At 41.6% G+C, this 23,520-nt stretch overlaps 1 protein-coding gene and 1 pseudogene across 1 annotated transcript; one reads left to right on the forward strand and one right to left on the reverse strand.

The window, feature by feature from the left end:
• Window positions 1-2,198: 2,198 nt before the first annotated feature.
• Window positions 2,199-2,630, forward strand: LOC120568476 (corticoliberin-1-like). Its single transcript, XM_039816040.1, has one exon. It carries the CDS (start codon window positions 2,199-2,201, stop codon window positions 2,628-2,630), a length of 432 nt encoding a protein of 143 aa, XP_039671974.1.
• Window positions 2,631-6,692: 4,062 nt separating this feature from the next.
• Window positions 6,693-21,170, reverse strand: LOC120569048 (annotated as a pseudogene).
• Window positions 21,171-23,520: the final 2,350 nt, after the last annotated feature.

Genomic DNA, 23,520 nt, shown 5'->3' on the forward strand with positions numbered 1-23,520 from the left:
TGTGTGTGTATCTCTATGTCTGTGTGTGTGTGTGTGTGTCTCTATGTCTGTGTGTGTCTGTGTGTGTGTGTGTGTCTTTGTGTTTGTGTGTCTCTATGTCTATGTCTGTGTCTGTTTGTGTGTGTGTGTGTGTATCTCTGTGTGTGTGTGTGTATGTGTGTGTGTGTGTGTCTCTATATCTGTGTGTGTGTGTGTGGGTCTGTGTATGTGTGTGTGTGTATCTCTATGTCTGTGTGTGTGTGTGTGTGTGTGTGTGTGTGTTTGTGTGTGTGTGTGTGTGTGTGTGTATCTCTATGTCTGTGTGTGTGTGTCTATGTCTGTGTGTGTCACAAAAAAGAACCTTTGCATCAAGTGAAACAGGGCCATTAGTTACCTAAATAATAAGCTGACATCCACTGTGTCATGTGTGTGTGTGTGTGTGTGTGTGTGTCTCAAAGCTGTGTGTATATGTGTGTATGGCCCGATGCCCACATGACAGATTGCGTGTGGGTCAAGGCCCAGATATAACTACACCACGCGTCCACAAGATGCATCCAGCCCATGAACGTGGGTGGGGCAGGCTATCACCTGACAGGCAGGACAGCAGCTGCTCACCCGCTGGCCCAGGAATATATTCCGGTGTCGGCCTAGTGCAGGGGGGTCAAACTCAACTTCCCAGAGGGCCACACTGGGAACTAAGATTCATATCAAAGGCCAGACATGTTTAGTTTATTGATATGCTTTTATTTAATCGGAAAAGTCAAACATCCTTGACTGTATTATTGCATAACTTCTCACTTACAGTTTGGTCGACATCATTTCCTAAAGAAGTCAGGAAAAAGTTCCTCAGCAATCACAGACAAAAAACTTTGGAAAAAGTGGCAAAACATTCGGTAAAATTGACAAAAACTAGGTGGGGCAAAATGTATTGTGAACCTAAATTGATTTGCGGGCCGGATCATAATCTGCAAGGGGCTGGACTTGGCCCGCAGGCCTTGAGTTTGACACCTGTGCCCTAGTGGATACACACCTAATCCTCCAGGTACACGCAAAGTACGCAGGCCAGTACAGTATAAACAATGTTGTTTGTGCCGTCGCCGCTTGTCCACGCATATGTGTAGTTAAAAAGATGGATAGATTTTTATTGATCCCAAAAAATGGGAAATAACGGTGTTGCAGCAGCAAAATATCAGACACACAGCACACATACAGAGTATATATTAAATAATTGGAAACAATATACATTAAATAATAATTGAATACTACACGAGTAATATTTAAAATATATATAATTTGGAAATAAAATGTAAAACTGTTTCAATAGATATAGATAAACTTAATGTGCAAGTTAGGGAGTAAAAATGTACAACTTTTTCACTACTAATGATAGGATGTAGAAAAAGTATATATATATTAGGGCTGTCAAAATTAACGCGTTAATTTTTGCGTTAATTTTTGCGCGTTAATTTTTTAATATTTAACTTGTTAAAAAAAATTAACGAAATTAACGCAGCTGTGTTTGTTTACTTCATGTGGCGGCTGAGAAATGTAATACGTCTACATAACAGCAGGCGGTGCTACTCTGTATTGTTGCCCAAGTAATGAAAACCGGCAGCTGATTGGACGAACGCGTCACATGGGTTTGTTTTCTCCGGATATTGAGAGCCAGAATGTCATGGCGGCCGTTCAGAATACGATCTCATATTGTACTAAAATAGTTCACTGAAACATGTTTCTGAAAACATTTTAAGCGAGAAATAGGCCTTACAGTTGCTGAATCTGTCTTCATTTCAGCTCAACAAAGGTCAGTTTAGAAGATTTTCGTCAGATTTTGAGAGACTAGTCACCTTATTGTCCCGACTGCCCTGCTGCCGACTGAACATAGGCTCGTTGGAGATGAACAGTTTCTAGCCGTTTCCAGCAGCCTTCAGCAGGACTAAATAAGCCAAATTGTTGCTGCTGTTGTTCTGAAAGATATTAAACATTCTGAACTTAGCAGAACCTTTCCTTGTTTGTTTTTTTCTTCATATTTAATTTTTTGTAATCGATTGACAGCCCTAATATATATATATATATATATATATATACACATATATACAAATATATACATACATATATATATATATATATATGGGCCTTTAATAGGTTATCATGGGGTTGATTGTGACAGTGAGCAGTCTGTGTGTTTCTCTTGTTTCCCGTCAGGTATACTATCTGAGATGAAGCTGAACGTGTTGTTGGGGCTCGGGGCTCTGCTCGTCGTCTTCCTCCCTCATCACTCTGCCGACTGTCGCCCGGCCGACGCGGACGCGGACGCCGTCGCCACGGCAACAGGCCTACGCCTCCGCCCCCGGCCGATGCTGCTCCACCTCAGGGAGGAGTTCTCCCTCCGGCTGGGGGGAGGCTCTGCTGCCTCCTCTCCCTCTTCGTCTGCCTCTCCCTCTTCCTCTGCTGCCTCCTCTTCATCTTCCTCTGCCTCTGCCTCTGCCTCGGCGGTGAACGTGGCGCTGCTGCGGCTGATGCAGCGCCTCCTGCAGGCGGCCGAGCAGCAGGAAGAGGAGAAGGAGAAGCGGTCCGAGGAGTCCCCCATCTCTCTGGACCTGACCTTCCACCTGCTGAGAGAAGTTCTGCAGATGGCGCTTCGGCAGTAAAAAAAAAAAAAAAAAAAAAAAAAAAAAAAAAAAAAAAAAAAAAAAAAAAAAAATAATATTTTTATTTAATAATTATTAAAAAAAAAAAAAAATTTTTTTTTTTATTTTTTTTTTTTTTTTTTTTTTTTTTTTTTTTTTTTTTTTTTTTTTTTTTTTTTTTTTTTTTTTTTTTTTTTATTAAAAAAAAAAAAAAAAAAAAAAAAAAAAAAAAAAAAAAAAAAAAAAAAAAAATTTTATTAAAACAACCACGTGGTGCAAGGCCAAACAAACCCAAAAAAAAAGGAAAAGGCCCGCAAAAAAAAAAACCATGGGTGTGTTTGTTTTTTTTTTACAAAAAAAAAAGGGGGTTTTTTTTTTTTCTGGTCCCCCTTTTTTTTTTTTTTTTTTTTTTTTTTTTTTTTTTTTTTTTTTTTTTTTTTTTTTTTTTTTTTTTTTTTTTTTTTTTTTTATAAAAACAATAAAAATATAAAAAAAAAAAAAAAATAAAAAATTTGCTAAAAAAAATATTACAGAAATGTTGATTAATGTGCATTGTCCTAATCAAAATAAATAAATCTTTAATTTACATTTAACATTTAATCAGACAATATTAAAACATTTCATATACTGATAAGAAAAAAAGAAAAAAACTAGATAACAAGAAGAAAGATTACAATGAAAACAATAACAAACAGAATAGAGAAATATCTTGAAAACAAAGTTATATATTACAATATATTACATGGCTAACATTAAGGTAGATCACATTAAAATAGACGAAAATCAGACATTTTTTCACCACACAATCAGAAACGTCATGATAAATAAATTAAATGAAGATAAGATTTGACTTTCTTTTTAAAATATACCTTTCCTGTGATAAAACGAATGTTACTTGGAATTTTATTCAACAAAGAACTTGCTCTATAAATGAAAGATTTTTTTTTGAGTTATTTGATTTAAATTAAGCCCCATTGTACCGAATTTGGTTGCAGTTCCACCAGAGTTCCTGGGGGTGATTGTAGGTGAGTGCAAAATGAATGGGACTCTATGGAGCTAGACGGCTAAATGAATGGGACTCTATGGAGCTAGACGGCTAAATGAATGGGACTCTATGGAGCTAGACGGCTAAATGAATGGGACTCTATGGAGCTAGACGGCTAAATGAATGGGACTCTTTGGAGCTAGACGGCTAAATGAATGGGACTCTATGAAGCTAGATGGCTAAATGAATGGGACTCTTTGGAGCTAGATGGCTAAATGAATGGGACTCTATGAAGCTAGATGGCTAAATGAATGGGACTCTTTGGAGCTAGATGGCTAAATGAATGGGACTCTTTGGAGCTAGATGGCTAAATGAATGGGACTCTATGAAGCTAGACGGCTAAATGAATGGGGGTCTATGGAGCTAGACGGCTAAATGAATGGGACTCTATGGAGCTAGACGGCTAAATGAATGGGGGTCTATGGAGCTAGACGGCTAAATGAATGGGGGTCTATGGAGCTAGACGGCTAAATGAATGTGGGTCTATGGAGCTAGACAGCTAAATGAATGGGACTCTATGGAGCTAGACGGCTAAATGAATGGGACTCTATGGAGCTAGACGGCTAAATGAATGGGACTCTATGGAGCTAGACAGCTAAATGAATGGGACTCTATGGAGCTAGACGGCTAAATGAATGGGACTCTATGGAGCTAGACAGCTAAATGAATGGGACTCTATGGAGCTAGACAGCTATATGAATGTGGGTCTATGGAGCTAGATGCTAAATGAATGGGACTCTATGGAGCTAGACGGCTAAATGAATGGGACTCTATGGAGCTAGACGGCTAAATGAATGGGACTCTATGGAGCTAGACGGCTAAATGAATGGGACTCTATGGAGCTAGATGCTAAATGAATGGGACTCTATGGAGCTAGACGGCTATATGAATGTGGGTCTATGGAGCTAGATGCTAAATGAATGGGACTCTATGGAGCTAGACGGCTAAATGAATGGGACTCTATGGAGCTAGACGGCTAAATGAATGGGACTCTATGGAGCTAGATGGCTAAATGAATGGCACTCTATGGAGCTAGATGCTAAATGAATGGGACTCTATGGAGCTAGATGGCTAAATGAATGGGACTCTATGGAGCTAGATGCTAAATGAACGGAACTCTATGGAGCTAGATGCTAAATGAATGGGACTCTATGGAGCTAGACGGCTAAATGAACGGAACTCTATGGAGCTAGATGCTAAATGAATGGGACTCTATGGAGCTAGATGCTAAATGAATGGGACTCTATGGAGCTAGATGCTAAATGAATGGGACTCTATGGAGCTAGACGGCTAAATGAACGGAACTCTATGGAGCTAGACGGCTAAATGAACGGAACTCTATGGAGCTAGATGCTAAATGAATGGGACTCTATGGAGCTAGATGCTAAATGAATGGGACTCTATGGAGCTAGATGCTAAATGAATGGGACTCTATGGAGCTAGATGCTAAATTTGTCTCTTTCACCTGATTGTCGTTGACAAACCTCAGATTTGATTGTAGTTTTTGCAAGTTCAACGTGGATTATAGGTCGAAAGTTGAATGAACCAGTACTTATGTCCTTTTGATTTCTTACAGGGTGAGTCGTTGTTGCCAATAGCATGCTAGCATTCTGCTAATGAATGCTGATTGGTCAGTGAAGGACTGATTACGACCAGAGGTCCCGCTTGATGGCATCCACATTCTCTGAAGTGACTCAGAGCCGTAAAGCAGTATCTCTGGCCGTACGATGTGTATGACGTCATTGACATTTTAAAAAGGCTTTTTAGAGCAAAAAAGCGACTTTAAAAAAAACTAACACCCAGCAATGTGTATTTTCTCAGCCTCCCCTTTCGAATGCAACATTCAAATTACTAGTCAAAAAATGATATCCTGAGAAAAGTGGATTTTGAAGGGTATATATGACCTCCATTCATTCTGCACTGGCCCGTGAGCTCCATAGACCACCATTCATTCTGCACTGGCCCGTGAGCTCCATAGACCTCCATTCATTCTGCACTGGCCCGTGAGCTCCCCTAGACCTCCATTCATTCAGCACTGGCCTGTGAGCACCCTCTAGTGGAAACAGAGTGGAACTGCAACCAGTTCAGAAGCTGGAAGTGTCCCGAGAGAGTGGAACTTCTTCCATTATTAGATATTCTCTGCCATAACCTGGGGACTTTCTACTTCCTGTCCAGTGTTTTTATCATTTTATTGATTTCATTAAAGCTGCAACTGCTGATTATTAAACTGATGTTAATTGATGAACCTTTGGGAAATGATTCAGATAACTTTCTGCACTTTCTGTCCAGTGGTTTTATGTTTTTCATCCAGTTTTGGGGGTAACAAAATATAGGAAAGTATAATCATAAACAAGATTACGGTGGTACATATAAATTAATGTACAATGGAAGCTGCATAATTGTACCTTAAAAGGTGCATTTTTGTACTTTTGAGGGAACATTTGCTAAGTTTTTACCTTAGGGAATAAAAATGGACCTGTATTGTACCTGTTTTTCTGACAGTGCAGGTACGGTGGCCGACAGGGACAAACGCCCTGCAACTTAAGAAAACACACGCAAATAGACAAAACACAAGAAAATTAAGAAAACATCTTCATTAATTTGACAACACATGCGCAGCATTCAGCAAAACGCGCTGCAAATACAGAAACGATGCAAAAAGAGAAGCATGCAATCCCCCGAAAAAAACAAAACGCTGCATCCAGATTACACAACAGAAGTCCTCCAGGCCTCTAGGGTGCAGCGCTGAGTGGAACAGGTGGATTTTCAACCCTACTGGGAGAGAGCGCTCTGCCGTTTTATTACCACGAGTTTACAGACATGTCTCTGCTGATTGGCTATCACCTGGGTCCTGAGCCAATAAACTAGAGACACGGCCACCAAACGAGAGAAAACTTAATCTCAAACATAGACTTAATATTTACAGTCTATGATCTCAAAGCAGTTGGACAACGTTTCACACTGTTCGGAGAATGAATTATCTATCCATCCATCCATCCATCCATCTATCTATCTATATACAAAAAACAGAAACCAGGTTCTTAATAAAACAAACATTTATTTCACATTTGAACAACAGAAAACATTTTTAAATTCTACAATTTTTAAATTGTAGAAACAAGTTTAAAAATCCAGTCTTCTTCTTTTTAATGCCGTTAGTTTCAGAACAACGGACTGAGTTTCAGGGAAACATCTGAGTGTGTGTGTGTGAAGCGAAGAGGACAGGTAAGACTGCTTCCGGATCTGGATCTAGTTCTGGTTCTGGGTTACTTCTGGTTGAGCCAGCTGAAGGAGAAGACGTGTTTGGGTCCGTCTTTGTCCTCCGACTCGTTCTGCTGATCAGACTGAACCTGAAACATGTTGGATTTAAGAAATGAAAATGATTACTATTGTATTTATATATATATATGTGTGTGTGTGTGTGTGTGTGTGTGTGAGTGAGAGTGTCTGTGTTTGTTGTGTGTGTGTGTGTGTGTGTGTGTGTGTATGTGTGTCTCTGTGTCAACTTTATCTCTACAGCACCTTTCAGCAACAAGGCAACTCAACATGCTTTACATGAAACATGAAAGAGCAATTAAAAACGGACATGATGAAAATAAAACCGGCTACAATATAATATACAAATACAAGAATACAAGTTTAATAATTATTCATTTTAAACGGTAGTAGGGACGTGTTTGGGAGGAGAGAGGGAGGGGTTTATTTTTGTTTTTATTTAAATTCTGTAAATGTAAAATATTCTAAATAAATAGCAGAATGTTCTAAGTAAATAACAGAATATTCTAAATAAATAACAGAATGTTCTAAGTAAATAACAGAATGTTCTAAATAAATAACAGAATATTCTAAATAAATAACAGAATGTTCTAAGTAAATAACAGAATGTTCTAAGTAAATAACAATGTTCTAAATAATGTTCTAAGTAAATAACAGAATGTTCTAAGTAAATAACAGAATGCTCTAAATAAATAACAGAATGTTCTAAATAAATAACAGAATGTTCTAAGTAAATAACAGAATGTTCTAAGTAAATAACAGAATGTTCTAAGTAAATAACAGAATGTTCTAAATAAATAACAGAATGTTCTAAGTAAATAACAGAATGTTCTAAGTAAATATCGGAATGTTCTAAGTAAACAACAGAATGTTCTAAATAAATAACAGAATGTTCTAAGTAAATAACAGAATGTTCTAAGTAAATAACAGATAACAGAATGTTCTAAGTAAATAACAGAATGTTCTATGTAAATAACAGAATGTTCTAAGTAAATAACAGATAACAGAATGTTCTAAATAAATAACAGAATGTTCTAAATAAATAAACAGAATAAAATTAAAACACAGAATTAAAATAAATAACAAATAAAAAATAACAAATAAAATGAATAAAATAAATAGAATGTTCTTAAATAAATAAATAAATAAATAAATAAATGTAATAAAAATAAATAAATGTTTGTAAGAATGTTAATAAATAACAGATAACAGAATGTTCTAAATAAATAACAGAATGTTCTAAATAAATAACAGAATGTTCTAAATAAATAACAGAATGTTCTAAGTAAATAACAGAATGTTCGAAATAAATAACAGAATGTTCTAAATAAATAACAGAATGTTCGAAATAAATAACAGAATGTTCTAAGTGAATAACAGAATGTTCTAAGTGAATAACAGAATGTTCTAAGTAAATAACAGAATGTTCTAAGTGAATAGGATAAATAGGTTTGAAATCATTTTTACAACTGAAATATTTGTTTTGTAATTACAGAGGGAAAGTACCGAAAAAAGTACCGTTGGAGACTGCGAACAGAATCTCAGGTACCGGTCTCGGTACTGGTATTGGTTCAGATGGGAAAGGGACCCAACCCTAGATACACTCCACTAAAGGCACAATCAGCACTAATGCAACAGCTCTACAAAAACATGGAAGGAGCCATGCTCAGCCTCTGCCTCTGTGTCAGTAACAGAGCTTTGTAATCAGTATCTCTGCCTACCGAGAGAAACCCTCCCACGCAGCTCACTGCACTACAATCATGAAATATTTTTGGCTGCACGCATAAAATAACTTATCAAAATAAACCAAAGACAGATTATTGTGATTATCAGTAGTGGCCCATAGAGGGCGGCCCTTCTGGCATTTGCCCAAATTCCAGATGGCCAGTCCGTCACTACTGCCGGTACTGCACGCTTATGAACGGACAAATGGTGACACGTTGCTTAAAATGTTGCTGCTGACAGGACTTATGTAAAGGATGCTCCAGTGTATCCTATGTCATTTCCTTTAGTAAAGGATGCAACAGTGTATCCTATCTCCTTTCTTTTAGTAAAGTATGCTCGAGTGTATAAGTGTACGCTACGTGGCTTCCTGTAAAATTCAGGATTGAATTTAAAATCCTTCTCCTGACCTACAAAGCCCTAAATGGTCAAGCACCATCCTATCTAGAACAGCTCCTATTACCTTATTGTCCCACTAGAGCACTGCGCTCCCAGAATGCAGAGTTACTTGTGGTTCCTAGAGTCTCTAAAAGTAGACTGGGGGCCAGAGCCTTCAGCTATCAGGCTCCTCTCCTGTGGAACCAGTCTGGGTTCGGGGGGCAGACACCGTCACCACATTTAAGAGTAAACTGAAAACCCTCCTCTTTGATAAAGCTTATAGTTAAGGAGTGAGGAGTTGCAGCGTCCGCCTAACCGGCCCACCTGCTTCTCTTCGTAGTCATCAGATTTATTTATCATATAATCAATAATATAGCGAGAGTAGAGGGAGGCAGGCCAGTACAGCCCGATCCGGCAGGGGAGAGTTCAAGCCCGATCCGGCACCTCTCTCTAAGCTAACCTGCCTCTCTTAGTTATGCTGTTATAATTCTAGACTGCCAGGGAAGTTCCTTCCTTCCTATGACACACTGAGCTGCTCTCTCATCTCTGTTTTCACTGGTTTCCCTTTGTATGCATCCTGTCCCAGAACTGCTTGTTACTAACCTAGCTCTGGGGAGTTTACTCCCCGGAGTCCTTATGTTTCTTCTTCGCAGAGCTCTGCAGTGCGACGTTACATCCCGCAACGCCCTGCTGTGATGTTCATACACACAGAGTAGTCAGGATCCGGTATAGGAGACTGCACTACTCAGTATGACACGATGTACCCTGCTATGACATGAACTACAATGACTACCTTCGAAGTCACTGTTCCACTATCTTTAATGTGACTATTATTTGCCACTGTTCATCACATCCCCAACCGGCCCGTCAGACCCCGCCTACCAAGAGTCTGGGTCTGCCGAGGTTTCTTCCTAAAAGGGAGCTTTTCCTCGCCACTGTCGCAACAGGCACTGTCTGCTTGCTCTTGAGGGAATTACTGTAATTGTTGGGGTTTTGGAATTTATAGAGTGTGGTCTAGACCTACTCTATCTGTAAAGTGTCTCGAGATAACTCTGTTATGATTTGATACTATAAATAAAATTGAATTGAATTAAAAGAAGTAACAAAGGAAGCACCTTTCCTTATCACTTAGAACACATGTGTCAAACTTGAGGCCCGCGGGCCAAATCCGGCCCCAAGCAGATTATGATCTGGCCCGCACATCAATTTAGGTTCACAAAACATTTTAGCCCTCCTAGTTTTTGTCACTTTTTCCGAAGTTTTTGTGACTTTTTCAGACTTTTTTAGGAAATGATGTCGACCAAACTGTAAGTGAGAAGTTATGCAATAATACAGTCAAGGATATTTGACTATTTTGATTAAATAAAAGCATGTCTGGCCCTTGATGTGATTCTTATTTCCCATTGTGGCCCTCTGGGAAGTTGAGTTTGACACCCCTGAGTTAGACAGTTCATCCGGCTATAATGGCGTGTGATGTCATACCTGAGGGGCTGAGCTGGCGGTGGGAAGGGGAAGAGGGGGCGTGGCCTGGAGGGCTGTGGAGGGGGCGGAGCCTCTTGTCTGTGATGTCAGTGTGGGCGGAGCCTCCAAGGGTCTCTGAGGGGGCGGAGCCTGGGAGGATCTCTGAGTGGGCGGAGCCTCTGAGGATCTCTGAGGGGGCGGAGCCTGGGAGGATCTCTGAGTGGGCGGAGCCTCTGAGGGTTTCTGAGTGGGCGACGTTGAGAGCTGAACACCGGTTGGCTGAACGGGAGCCAGAGGAGGCTTCTGATTGGCTGAGGCCGTCCCTCTAACCTCCACTGCCTCTTCTTCTTCTTCATCTTCTTCATCATCGTCTTCATCGACTGAGGAGACAGCACAGAGATCATGAGGAAGGGTTTTATTTCAGTCCTCGTCATTACACACATGAAGGACTAGAACCCAAAACTTAAAATACCTTTTTAAATGGACCAGTATCACACACACACATCGTGTGGATTTATTGTTTAAGTTTAGAGTCTTGTAACCCTTGTGTGTGTGTGTCTCTGTGTGTATGTGTCTCTGTGTGTGTGTGTCTCTGTGTGTGTGTGTCTCTGTGTGTGTGTCTCTGTGTGTGTGTGTCTCTGTGTGTTGTGTCTGTGTGTGTGTGTCTGTGTATTTCTGGAGTGCTTTGTTTGTGAATGAAGACAGTGGAATGCGACGGACTACAGATAATGGTTCGCCCAATGCATAGGAAATAGTGGAAGTGTAAACAGAAGTGGTGACAGGGGAACCAGGAAAGGCAGTGTCTCTTGTGTGTGTGTGTGTCTCTCTGTGTGTGTGTGTGTGTTTGTGTGTGTGTGTGTCTCTGTGTGTGTGTGTCTCTGTTGTGTGTGTGTCTCTGTTGTGTGTGTGTGTCTCTGTGTTGTGTGTGTGTCTCTGTGTGTGTCTCTAAGCGTCACCTCTTGTGAGAAAGATGGCGTCCAGCGGACAATGTGTGTCGTTGTGTGTGTGTGTGTCTCTGTTTATGTGTGTGTGTTTTTTTTGTGTCTGTGTGTTTTTTTTTTTCCCACAAACAAGGGAAACAATGGACAAATGGAAATGGAAGGAATGGAAATTGATGGTTACCATTTCATGGCTTATACTAAAATTTGTCAATGGAGAAATTGCATTGTATTCTTACTTCCGGGACTGTTGAGCTCTATTGCACGTTTCTTACGTTTGATGAAGTCGACGTCCATCAGCGCTCTCCTCTGACAGGAGAAGTTGGCCGTGAAGTGATCCATCTTCTCGTAGCCCAACTGCAGTTTCTCCATGTGAGACGTGTTGCTGCCCTCCACCATCCTGGACACAACATATAGCACCTTTAATAACAGGTTTATTACACAACATATAGCACCTTTAATAACTTTATTTATCAGCTAAAACACAAAACCTTTATTTTCTGTTCACACAGAAAATATTCTTCTCCACACACACACACACACACACACACACACACACACACACACACACACACACACACACACACACACACACACACACACACACACACACACACACACACACACCTCCAGAAAAATTTTATTATTAGATTAGATAATACTTTATTCATCCCACGATGGGGAAATTCACTTATTACAGCAGCAGTTTTTCCACAATAAAAACAACCCAAAAAACAAACAAACAAACAACAGACAATGTGCAAAAAAACACTGAATGAATGTAAAGTGGCATTATATAAAAAGTATTTAAGTAAAGTGAGGTGGCCATAGTGCAAAAAAATACTGTAATGTAAGTAAGTAACTGACGTGAAATTAGATTGAATAATATGTAATTAAATAACATAGCAAAAGTAATTAACCATAATATGAATGATATTTAAGTGTGACCATAATATAAATAATATTGAAAAAGTAAGTACTTGGAATGGAAAAAATATAAATACAGATAATAACAAATATATACATAGAGTCATGCTGAGTGGTGGGTGATTGAGACAGGACCCGAAAAAAAATACAGCATTATGTGGCGGTGCAGGTGTGGTAGAGTGTGACAGCGGCCGGGATGAAGGACCTGCGGTACCTCTCCTTCTTACACCGGGGGTGTATCAGTCTGTTGCTGAAGGAGCTGCTCCTTCAAAATTATGCGATCGCATAATTCAATGCATAATCAGCCAAAGTCTGCATATTTATGCGGGGGGGGGGGCGCATTTTTTCAAATACACTGCACTTTCGCCGCATAAATTGACGATATCTGCGCAAAATATGCGGCGCTTGCATGATTTCATAATCCCCCGCATTTTCGTTGCAAAAAAGTCCCGTAATATATCTTAGCAGAAAGTTGAAAAATGTTGCGTTTACTTCACACAACAGAATCACTGTTTTTTCTCTTTTTCATCAAACTGCAGTTTCCGCAATTTCATAAATTTTCATAAAATTGCATAAATTTCCTGCATATTCCATCGCATTTTTTAAGAAAACGTGCCGTATAATCCAGGATTTTTGCCCCGCAACAATCACAAAAAAACTCCACATTTTTCTGGAAGGACTGATAAACACACACAAACAGACAGACACACACACACACATAGACACACACACACACACACACACACACACACACACACACACACACACACACAAACACACACACACACACACACACACACGTTGTAAAGACTCACTTCTGCAGCAGAGGTTTGGTGGTCTGTGGGAAGAGAGGAGAAAGTTAAAAATTATTTACATCATGTTAAAGAAGTGCCTTCATTTCAAAATAAGAGCCCAGTGTACCCAGCCTTTATTTCAAAATAAGAGCCCAGTGTACCCAGCCTGTATCGGTGGTGCGTTCAGTGTACCCAGCTGTATCGGTGGTGCGTTCAGTGTACCCAGCTGTATCGGTGGTGCGTTCAGGCTCACCTGCAGGAACACGGCCATCTCGGCCTCGTCCATGGTCTGTATGGCGGTCTCCAGCAGCTTGGCCGAGGCCTCCAGGTGCTGGCTGTACTTCCTGCTCAGCCCTCTGATATAATCCAGCTTCTCTTCCTGCTCGGCGTTGATGCGCAGCGTCATCTCGCCTTTCCTTTCCTCCAGCAGACAGAACAGCTGATCAAACGTCTCGCACACCTTCGACTTCTGGCGCCGCCCGTTCTCCTGCAAACACGAGCAGTCAATCAGTCAAAACTTTATTCATACAGCGCCTTTCAGAAACAACACAATGCTGAACAGTGAATAAAAAACAGCAGAGAAACAGGGATAAAAAAGACAAAACAGACACACACACACACACACACAGACAGACACACACATGCACGCACACACACACACACACACACACACACACACACACACACACACACACACACACACACACACACACACACACACACAAAGACACACACACACACACTGACACACTGACACACACACAGACACACACACGGATGCAAACACGCATGCAACACACAGACACACACGCACATGAACACACGCAAGACAGACACACACACACAGCGACACACACAAACACACTCACGCAAGCAAACACAGAGACACACACACAGGGGCAAGCACGCAACACACACACACACACACACACACACACAACAACACAACAACACACACACACACACACACACATAACACCACACAGAATTTGTAACTTTAATATTTTTCCAGCTGACTGATGATGGCCTGAGTCCTCTCGTTGTTCCCAACCAGCATGGAGATACAGTCAGTCAGCTCGGCCTACACACACAGAGACACACACACACACGCAGACACAGAGACACACACACACACAGACACACACACACACACACACACAAACACACACACAGACACACACACACACACAGACACACACACACACACACACACACACACACACAGACACACACACGTAGACACAGACACACACACACACAGACACACACAAACACACACACAGACACACAGACACACACACAGACACACACACAGACACACACACAGACACACACACGTAGACACAGACACACAGACACACACACGTAGACACAGACACACAGACACACACAGACACAGACACACAGACACACACACACACACACACACACACACACACACACGTAGACACACACACACACACACACACACACACACACACACACACACACACACACACACACACACACACACACACACACACACACAAGCCAGAAATTGTTTGAAATCTGGTTAAATTCTACAGAATTTTGCTCCCTCAGACTGCATGTGTCCCTGTAAGGCTGGTTACACACTGGCTGCGTGGCGTGTCTGTGTTTATTTGGGTTCCCATGGTAACAGGTTAGAGCGTGCACAGTGCCTGCGTGAGACGTGTGCGTGCTCGAAATAGAACCGATGCATTTCATAGAACAACATAGAATAGGAAAAGATGTTTATATGTCATTTAGACACAAATACATTTAATAAATGACATGTTGATGCGTTTTGTCGTATGTTAGCAGATATATAAGTATATAAAATTTCAGAGACAGGCAGACAACATATTCTGGCAATATGCACACATATGTGCTGGTTAATCGATAGGCTACTATATATGAGGGTAGGATAGGCTACTATATATAAAGGGTAGGATAGGGCTACTATATATAAAAGGGTAGGATAGGCTACAATATATAAAGGGTGGGATTAGGCTACATATATAAAGGGTGAGGATAGGCTACAATATATAAAGGGTAGGATAGGCTACAATATATGTGCTGGTAGGATAGGCTACCATATATAAGGGGTATGGAGATAGGCTATATATAAAGGGTGTAGGATAGGCTACTATATATAAATGGTAGGATAGGCTACATATATATAAGGGTAGGATAGGCTACTATATATGTGTAGGATAGGCTAAATAATATAAGTGTGGAGATAGGCTACTATATATAAAGGGTAGGATAGGCTACTATATATAAAGGGTAGGATAGGCTACTATATATAAATGGTAGGATAGGCTACAATATATAAATGGTAGGATAGGCTACAATATATAAAGGGTAGGATAGGCTACTATATATAAATGGTAGGATAGGCTACAATATATAAATGGTAGGATAGGCTACAATATATAAAGGGTAGGATAGGCTACTATATATAAAGGGTAGGATAGGCTACTATATATAAAGGGTAGGATAGGCTACTATATATAAATGGTAGGTAGGGCTACAATATATAAAGGGTGGGGATAGGCTACTATATATAAAAGGGTAGGATAGGCTACTATATATAAAGGGTAGGATAGGCTACTATATATAAATGGTAGGATAGGCTACTATATATAAATGGTAGGATAGGCTACTATATATAAAGGGTAGGATAGGCTACTATATATAAATGGTAGGATAGGCTACTATATATAAAGGGTAGGATAGGCTACAATATATAAAGGGTAGGATAGGCTACTATATATAAAGGGTAGGATAGGCTACTATATATAAAGGGTAGGATAGGCTATAATAACAACGTAGTGTGTGTTCTGAGTGACGGTCCAACATCAGATAGGCTATATAGGCTCTTTACAGCTACACTTAGAGTCGTTACAGAGTCAACACGAGCAAGACTGACTTCTGTTTATTGGATGCTGGCGTGTTTCCCCACCAGTACAGCGTGCTACGATTGGGTAGCACTGACCAATACACTGATAAAAGGTTGCTTAAATAAATACATTTGGGTCTCTCTCTCTCTCTCTCTCCTGCTGTAGGCTATTTCAGCCTCTTGAGGAGGGCACACAGCATAGACTATACACACACACACACACACACACACACACACACACACACACACACAAACACACACAAACACACACACACACACACACACACACACACACCGAAAAATGTGACTCAGTAGTCCTATGTTTGATGAATTCGCTCTGCTAAGTTGATTCATCGGCGCGACGCGTATCAAAAACTAGGACGACAAATTTGGCTACGCATCGACGCATAATGGCGTCCCTCAGACTGCATGTGTCCCTGTAACGGTGTGTGTAAACAGGAAGTGGCGTGCATCACCTTCTGCGTGTGAAAGATGGCGTCCAGCGACGCCACGTGGCAGTCTCTGTGTGTCTGTGTGTGTGTGTGTGTGTGTGTCTCTATGCGTGTGTGTGTGCCCTACCGCGTGTGTGTTTGTGTGTGTGTGTGTGTGTGTGTCTCTGTGTGTGAGTGTCTGTGTGTGTCTCTGTCTGTGTGTGTGTCTCTGTGTGTGTGTGTGTGTGTCTCGGTCTCTGTGTGTGTCTCTGTCTGTGTGTGTGTCTCTGTGTGTGAGTCTCTGTGTGTGAGTGTCTGTGTGTGTCTCTGTCTGTGTGTGTGTCTCTGTGTGTGTGTCTCGGTCTCTGTGTGTGTCTCTGTCTGTGTGTGTGTCTCTGTGTGTGTGTCTCTGTGTGTGAGTGTCTGTGTGTGTCTCTGTCTGTGTGTGTGTCTCTGTGTGTGTGTCTCTGTGTGTGTGTGTGTGTGCCTGTGTGTGTGTGTCTCTAAGCGTCACCTTCTGCGTGTGAAAGATCCAAGGCCCAGATGCACGTGGCAGTCTGTGTGTGTGTGTGTGTGTGTGTGTGTGTGTCTCTGTGTGTGTGTGTGTGTGTGTGTCTCTGTGTATGTGTGTGTGTCTCTGTGTGTGTGTGTGTGTCTCTGTGTGTGTCTCTAAGCGTCACCTTCTGCGTGTGAAAGATGGCGTCCAGCAACGCCATGTGGCAGTCTGTGTGTGTGTGTGTGTGTGTGTGTGTGTGTGTCTGTGTGTGTGTGTGTGTGTCTGTGTGTGTGTCTCTGTGTGTGTGTGTCTGTGTGTGTCTCTCTGTGTGTGACCTTCTGCGTGTGGAAGACAGCGTCCAGCGGCGCCACCTCACAGTCTCTGTGCGCCCCGAAGACTTTGCAGAGCGAGCAGGTGGGAAGGCTGCAGCTCACGCAGTAGATGTTGATCCTCTCCTCAGCGTGGGTCTCACACATCGGCTGCTCCAACTTCTCCTCAGGGACCGGTCTGCTGCTCACACAGACAGACAGGTGGAGAGGAGGGGGGGAGACAGACAGGATGAGAGACATGGAGAGAGACCGATAAGATGAGAGACAGGGAGAGAGACATGGAGACAGACAGATAGGTGGATGGGGGGCAGACAGGGAGAGAGACAGATAGGATGAGAGACAGGGAGAGAGACATGGAGAGAGATAGACAGGTGGACGGGGGTGGAGACAGGGAGGGAGACAGACAGGATGAGACACGGGGAGAGAGACAGGGAGAGAGGAAGATAGGATGAGAGACAGGGAAAGAGACATGGAGAGAGACAGACAGGATGATAGAGACAGGGAGAGAGACAGACAGGATGAGAGAGACAGGGAGAGAGACAGACATGATGAGAGACAGGGAGAGATGTGAGAGAGATGTGTCTCTGTGTGTATTTTGTATTTGTATGTATTATAAGGATCCCCATTAGCTGACGCCTAGATGACCAGCTAGCCTTCCTGGGGTCCAAAACAACATTTAATCAGACAATATTAAAACATCACATAACATATACTGATAAGAAAAGAAATATATATACACAACAATATCTGCTTACAAAACTAAATAACAAGAAGAAAAATTACAATTAAAATGAAATGAAAACAATAACAAACAGAATAGAGAAATATCTTGAAAACAAAGTTATATATTACAATATATTACATGGCTAACATTAAGGTAGATCACAAGAGACGAAAATCAGACATTTTTTCACCACACAATCAGAAACGTCATGATAAGCAATTTAAATGAAGGTAAGATTTGACTTTCTTCTTAAAATATACCTTTCCTGTAATAAAACAAATGTTACTTGGAATTTTATTCCACATAGAACTTGCTCTATAAATGAAAGTTATTTTCAAGTTATTAGATTTTGGCAAAGGTAAAGTCACCTGCCCCTCACTGGCTCCTCTTGTTAAATAGGTATGGATATCTGAACTGTAAAGTATGCTATCAAAAATAAATGATGGTGTCTGAGTTTGAATAACAGAGTGCAACAAAGTAAGCACATTGGCCAATAGTTTTTTTTTCAACACTCAACCATTTAAGACGTTCATGCATTTTAACAACATTGGACCTAGAATTGCACGTCAGAACAAGTCTGACCGCTTTGCTTTGTGCTACTTGAAGTTCTCTAAGTAGGGTTTTTGAAGCAGATGTCCAGATTACTGAGCAATAATCCAAGTGGCAGAGAACTAAAGAGCAATCTATTTGCCTTAGTGAAGAAGAGGGTAGAAACGGTGAGCATTTCCTTGTGGTGGCCACTGCTCTGCCCATCTTAGTAACCATATAGTCAATGTGATCTGACCATGACAATGCACTATCAAGCCGTAGTCCTAGAAGATTCACTTGATTTACTGGTTTTATAGATTGGCCTGCAGCTACAAGATTCAGTCCAGCCCTGCATGTGCTAATTTATGTTTAGAGCCAAATATCCTACAGACTGTTTTTAATGCATTAAGCACAAGTTTGTTTGATATTATTCAATTAAGTACAATGTTGAGCTCACTAGATAGAACCTGATTCAGCTCATAGCATGGGGATGCTGTCTGTGTGTGTGTGTGTCTATGTATAGGTGTGTGTGTTGTGTGTGTGTGTCTGTGTGTGTGTCTGTGTGTGTGTGTCTCTATGTGTCTGTGTCTGTGTGTGTGTGTGTGCCTCTCTGTGTGTGTCTCTCGGTGTGTGTGTGTGTGTGTGTCTCGGTGTGTGTGTGTGTGTGTGTGTGTGTCTCTCGGTGTGTGTGTGTGTCTCTGTGTGTCTCTCTGTGTGTGTGTCTCTGTGTGTGTGTGTGTCTCTGTGTGTGTGTCTCTTGTGTCTCTGTGTTGTGTGTGTATCTTTCTGTGTCTGTGTCTCTGTGTGTGTGTGTGTGTGTGTGTCTGTTGTGTGTGTCTTGTGTGTTTTGTGTGTGTGTGTGTGTCTCTGTGTGTGTGTCTCTGTGTGTGTCTCTGTGTGTGTGTCTGTGTATGTGTGTGTGTGTGTGTATCTGTGTGTGTGTGTGTTACCTGCTGTGTGTATGTGTGTGTGTGTGTGTTACCTGCTGTGTGTGTGTTACCTGCTGTGTGTGTGTATCTGTGAGTATCTGTGTGTGTTACCTGCTGTGTGTGTGTGTGTGTGTGTGTCTCTGTGTGTGTGTCTCTGTGTGTGTGTGTCTGTGTGTGTGTCTGTGTGTGTGTGTCTCTGTGTGTGTGTGTCTGTGTGTGTGTGTGTGTGTGTGTGTTTTTACCTGCTGTGTGTGTGTTACCTGTTTGTGTGTGTATCTGTGGTATTACCTGTGTGTGTGTCTGTGTGTGTGTGTGTCTGTGTGTGTGTGTGTGTGTGTTTGTCTGTGTGTGTGTTGTCTCTGTGTGTGTGTCTCTGTGTGTGTGTGTGTGTGTTACCTGCTGCTCCCCTGCTTGTACATGTCGATGATGTTCTCCACCAGCAGGTTCCTCTGCAGCCCGTAGACGCCGTGGCGGTCCAGAACCACCTCGTGGCGGCAGGACGGGCAGCGGAACCGCCCGCCGGACGTCACCGTGGAGCCGCTCCTCGACGTCATGTAGGGATTGGGACGCCTGCAGGGGGGGGGGGGGCGGAGCATCACACAGGTAAACTCAAAGTGCCTCACATTAAAATACACACACCTGAGAACTTCACCCACTGTAATATCAGCCTGGCTCAACATGGGTGTTTGTGAAACCTATGTGTGTGTGTGTGTGTTGTTAAGATGTTCTCTGTCATCAATAATTTAAAAAAATGTCCACCTGGACTCCATGTAAATAATCAGGACTTTTAGCGTGTATAGAGCCAGCATATTTCCACCAGACTCCATGTAAATAATCAGGACTTTTAGCATGTATAGAGCCAGCATATCTCCACCAGACTCCATGTAAATAATCAGGACTTTTAGCGTGTATAGAGCCAGCATATCTCCACCAGACTCCATGTAAATAATCAGGACTTTTAAGGTGTGTATAGAGCCAGCATATCTCCACATGTAAATGGGTGAATTAAGGGTTTATTTCAACCAAACCAGAGTGGTGATTGTTGGAACAGTGGAAAGATGAACCAAGACGGCCTTTGATAGTTTTATTTAGTTTCTGTCCACTTTGAATGAAGTGTGTTTCACGATGATAAAAGTCCTGATTATTTACATGGAGTCTGGTGGGTGAATAAAAGAATCAATAAATGTTTCTTAATTTAGATGTCTGAGTGTCCTTGTAAACAGTGTGTGTGTGTGTGTGTGTGTGTGTGTGTGTGTGTGTGTGTGTGTGTGTGTGTATGCGCGTGTGTCTCACCTGGAACACGTCGTTGGCACATTTCCTGCACAGGTTGTGCTGGCAGGGCAAGATCACCACCGGCTTGGTGAACACCTCCAGACAGATGGGACAGATCAGCTGTTTCTCCAGACTCTCCATGTTTGTTATTAGTTCCGGCGGCGTGTCGGTACCGTGTCGGTGCGCGAGGAGTCCCGTGGGAGACCGCCGTCACACCGGACACACGGGGAGCGGCAGTAGGCCTAGTAGGCTAGAATAAAGTCAATAATATAAAGAATGACAGAAGAAAAGAAGAGAGAGAAAGCGGTGCTGAGGCCTTCAGACTGCAGGGTGACGATGCTGTTTTTAGACCGGCAGACGTCAGCTGTTGTCATGCCGACATGCCCATATATGTCAAAGGTCACGAAGAGGCATGACAGAGCAAAGTGGGGAGAAGTTATCAAAGGGACAGTCCACTTTGTGAAGGACAGGGGGGAGTTTATTAAAGGGACACACACACAACAAACACACACACAGACACCCACAAACACACACATATACCACACACACAGACACACACACATACACATACACACACACACACACACTCACACACCTACACACACACTCACACACACACACACACACACACAGACACACACACACACACATATATGGAGTTATATTCCTATCTTTAATCAAGAGCACATTCTTTCAATTTGAGAGCATTTCTCACTGATATTACGTTCAGATTTTGTAATAATTTCCCTCAAAACCTTGCTCTCACACTCAAATTGTCTACTGTTTTGCTTGGTTGTTGTCTCTGCTTGCACTCAAACTTTCTGCTTGGACTCAGATATGTTGTTGTTTGGACAGATTTCCTGCTCTCAGCTTTGAACCTTCTCCTCGCACTCAGGCTGATTCTGCTCACTTGCAAAGTTTCTACTCGGATTTCTCCTGCGGCTTGGATTTTTTGTGTGTTATAACCTTATCAAAAGTCAACAACCAATAGAATGCCAGCTGTAGTGTTGACCAATGAAATGATCCCAACCCCGTTGAGGGTGCGTTCACTTTACTTTAGAACGTCTGTTGAGGCGGCTGCTCTGTAACCTGACTGTAACCAAGTTTATATATCCCCGCGCCGTTTATAGATTTATTATAAGTATATGTAACCATATGCGCACAGAATGGTCGACGCCTTTCACCTGCAACGTCGAGGAAAACGGGAGAAAGCTTTGAAGTGGGACGTATGAAGTTATGTCCACAACTACGAGGGTGAGTAACATAGACTTAAGCACCTAGCTAGCTAGCTACGCGCTGGCTAAGCTTATGTCCAGAAACAAATAGATGTTCTTTATTGTATAGCTAGCTAGATTGAACGACATATGAGGGACAGTATGTGTATATGTGATGACCCTACTTTATATTTTTTCCTCGTTTGGTTAACCATGTTCCTGGGATTTGGCTAATTTCACGTTAGAGCCAGTAGTAAAACATAAACTGTAATATAACTGAAAGAACACAAGAAACTGGATTGTTTGTGTCAGTTTTTGCATCACTGTTGTGTGTTGTTCATCAGAATTTAGTCTTCATTCCTTCATATAACATTAGTTTGAAAATAGATTCATAGCAATCTGTATGAATAAACGTAGTAATGTTAAGTTCAATTTTATCACTATAATAAAAACAGATCTAGAAATGATATGGTTTCTTATTTGCTCCTTAAATAGCAGTTATTTGTTTAATTAATACAAAGCAAACGAACTGAAAAAACAAGTATTTTGTTTTACTTTTTTTCATCCAGGTGGGGCTGAGGGGTTTGACCCCTGTTGATCTGTGTGTCATATCACCAACCCATGATAGCTAGAATTCACCCTGCTACTCCAGATCTACCTGCTGTATGGCTGGCTACAGACTACAACCATCTGCTCCAGATCTACCTGCTGTACGGCTGGCTACAGACTACAACCATCTGCTCCAGATCTACCTACTGTATGACTGGTTACAGACTACAACCATCTGCTCCAGATCTACCTGTACGGCTCGGGCTACAGACTACAACCATCTGCTCCAGATCTACCTACTGTATGACTGGTTACAGACTACAACCACCTGGCTCCAGATCTACCTACTGTATGGCTGGTTATAGGCTACAACCATCTGCTCCAGATCTACCTACTGTATGGCTGGCTACAGACTACAACCATCTGCTCCAGATCTACCTACTGTATGGCGCTGGCTACAGACGCTACAAGCAACCATTGCTCCAGATCTACCTACTGTCTGGCTGGCTACGACATACGCACCAGATCTACCTGCTGTATGGCTGGTTACAGACTACAACCATCTGCTCCAGATCTACCTACTGTATGACTGGCTACAGACTACAACCATATGCTCCTGATCTACCTACTGTAGTGGCGCTACAGACTACAACCATCTGTAAGTTTTGTTTTGTAGTGAACATCATCAACAGCTGCACTTAAAGTATCTTGGGTTCATATGGGACTTGGTTGTTCTCCATACTGCATCAAACACTGTATTATTTTTTGTGTTATATTAGTAAGACAACAGTAAGTATCATTACTTAATCACAGTATATATTATTCTGGTGTACACTGTTGACTTGACTCCATGCTATTGACTATACTTTAGCTTGCCACCTCATAACTTTACCTTAATTGCTCTTGTATAGTTAATTTATCTTCTACTAGTTGTACATACCTCCTATTTAATTGAATTATTCTTAATTTGTGTTGCCATACCTGAATCATCCCTCT

This window comes from Perca fluviatilis, chromosome 11 (genome assembly GCF_010015445.1).
Source record: "Perca fluviatilis chromosome 11, GENO_Pfluv_1.0, whole genome shotgun sequence".
NCBI lineage: Eukaryota > Metazoa > Chordata > Actinopteri > Perciformes > Percidae > Perca > Perca fluviatilis.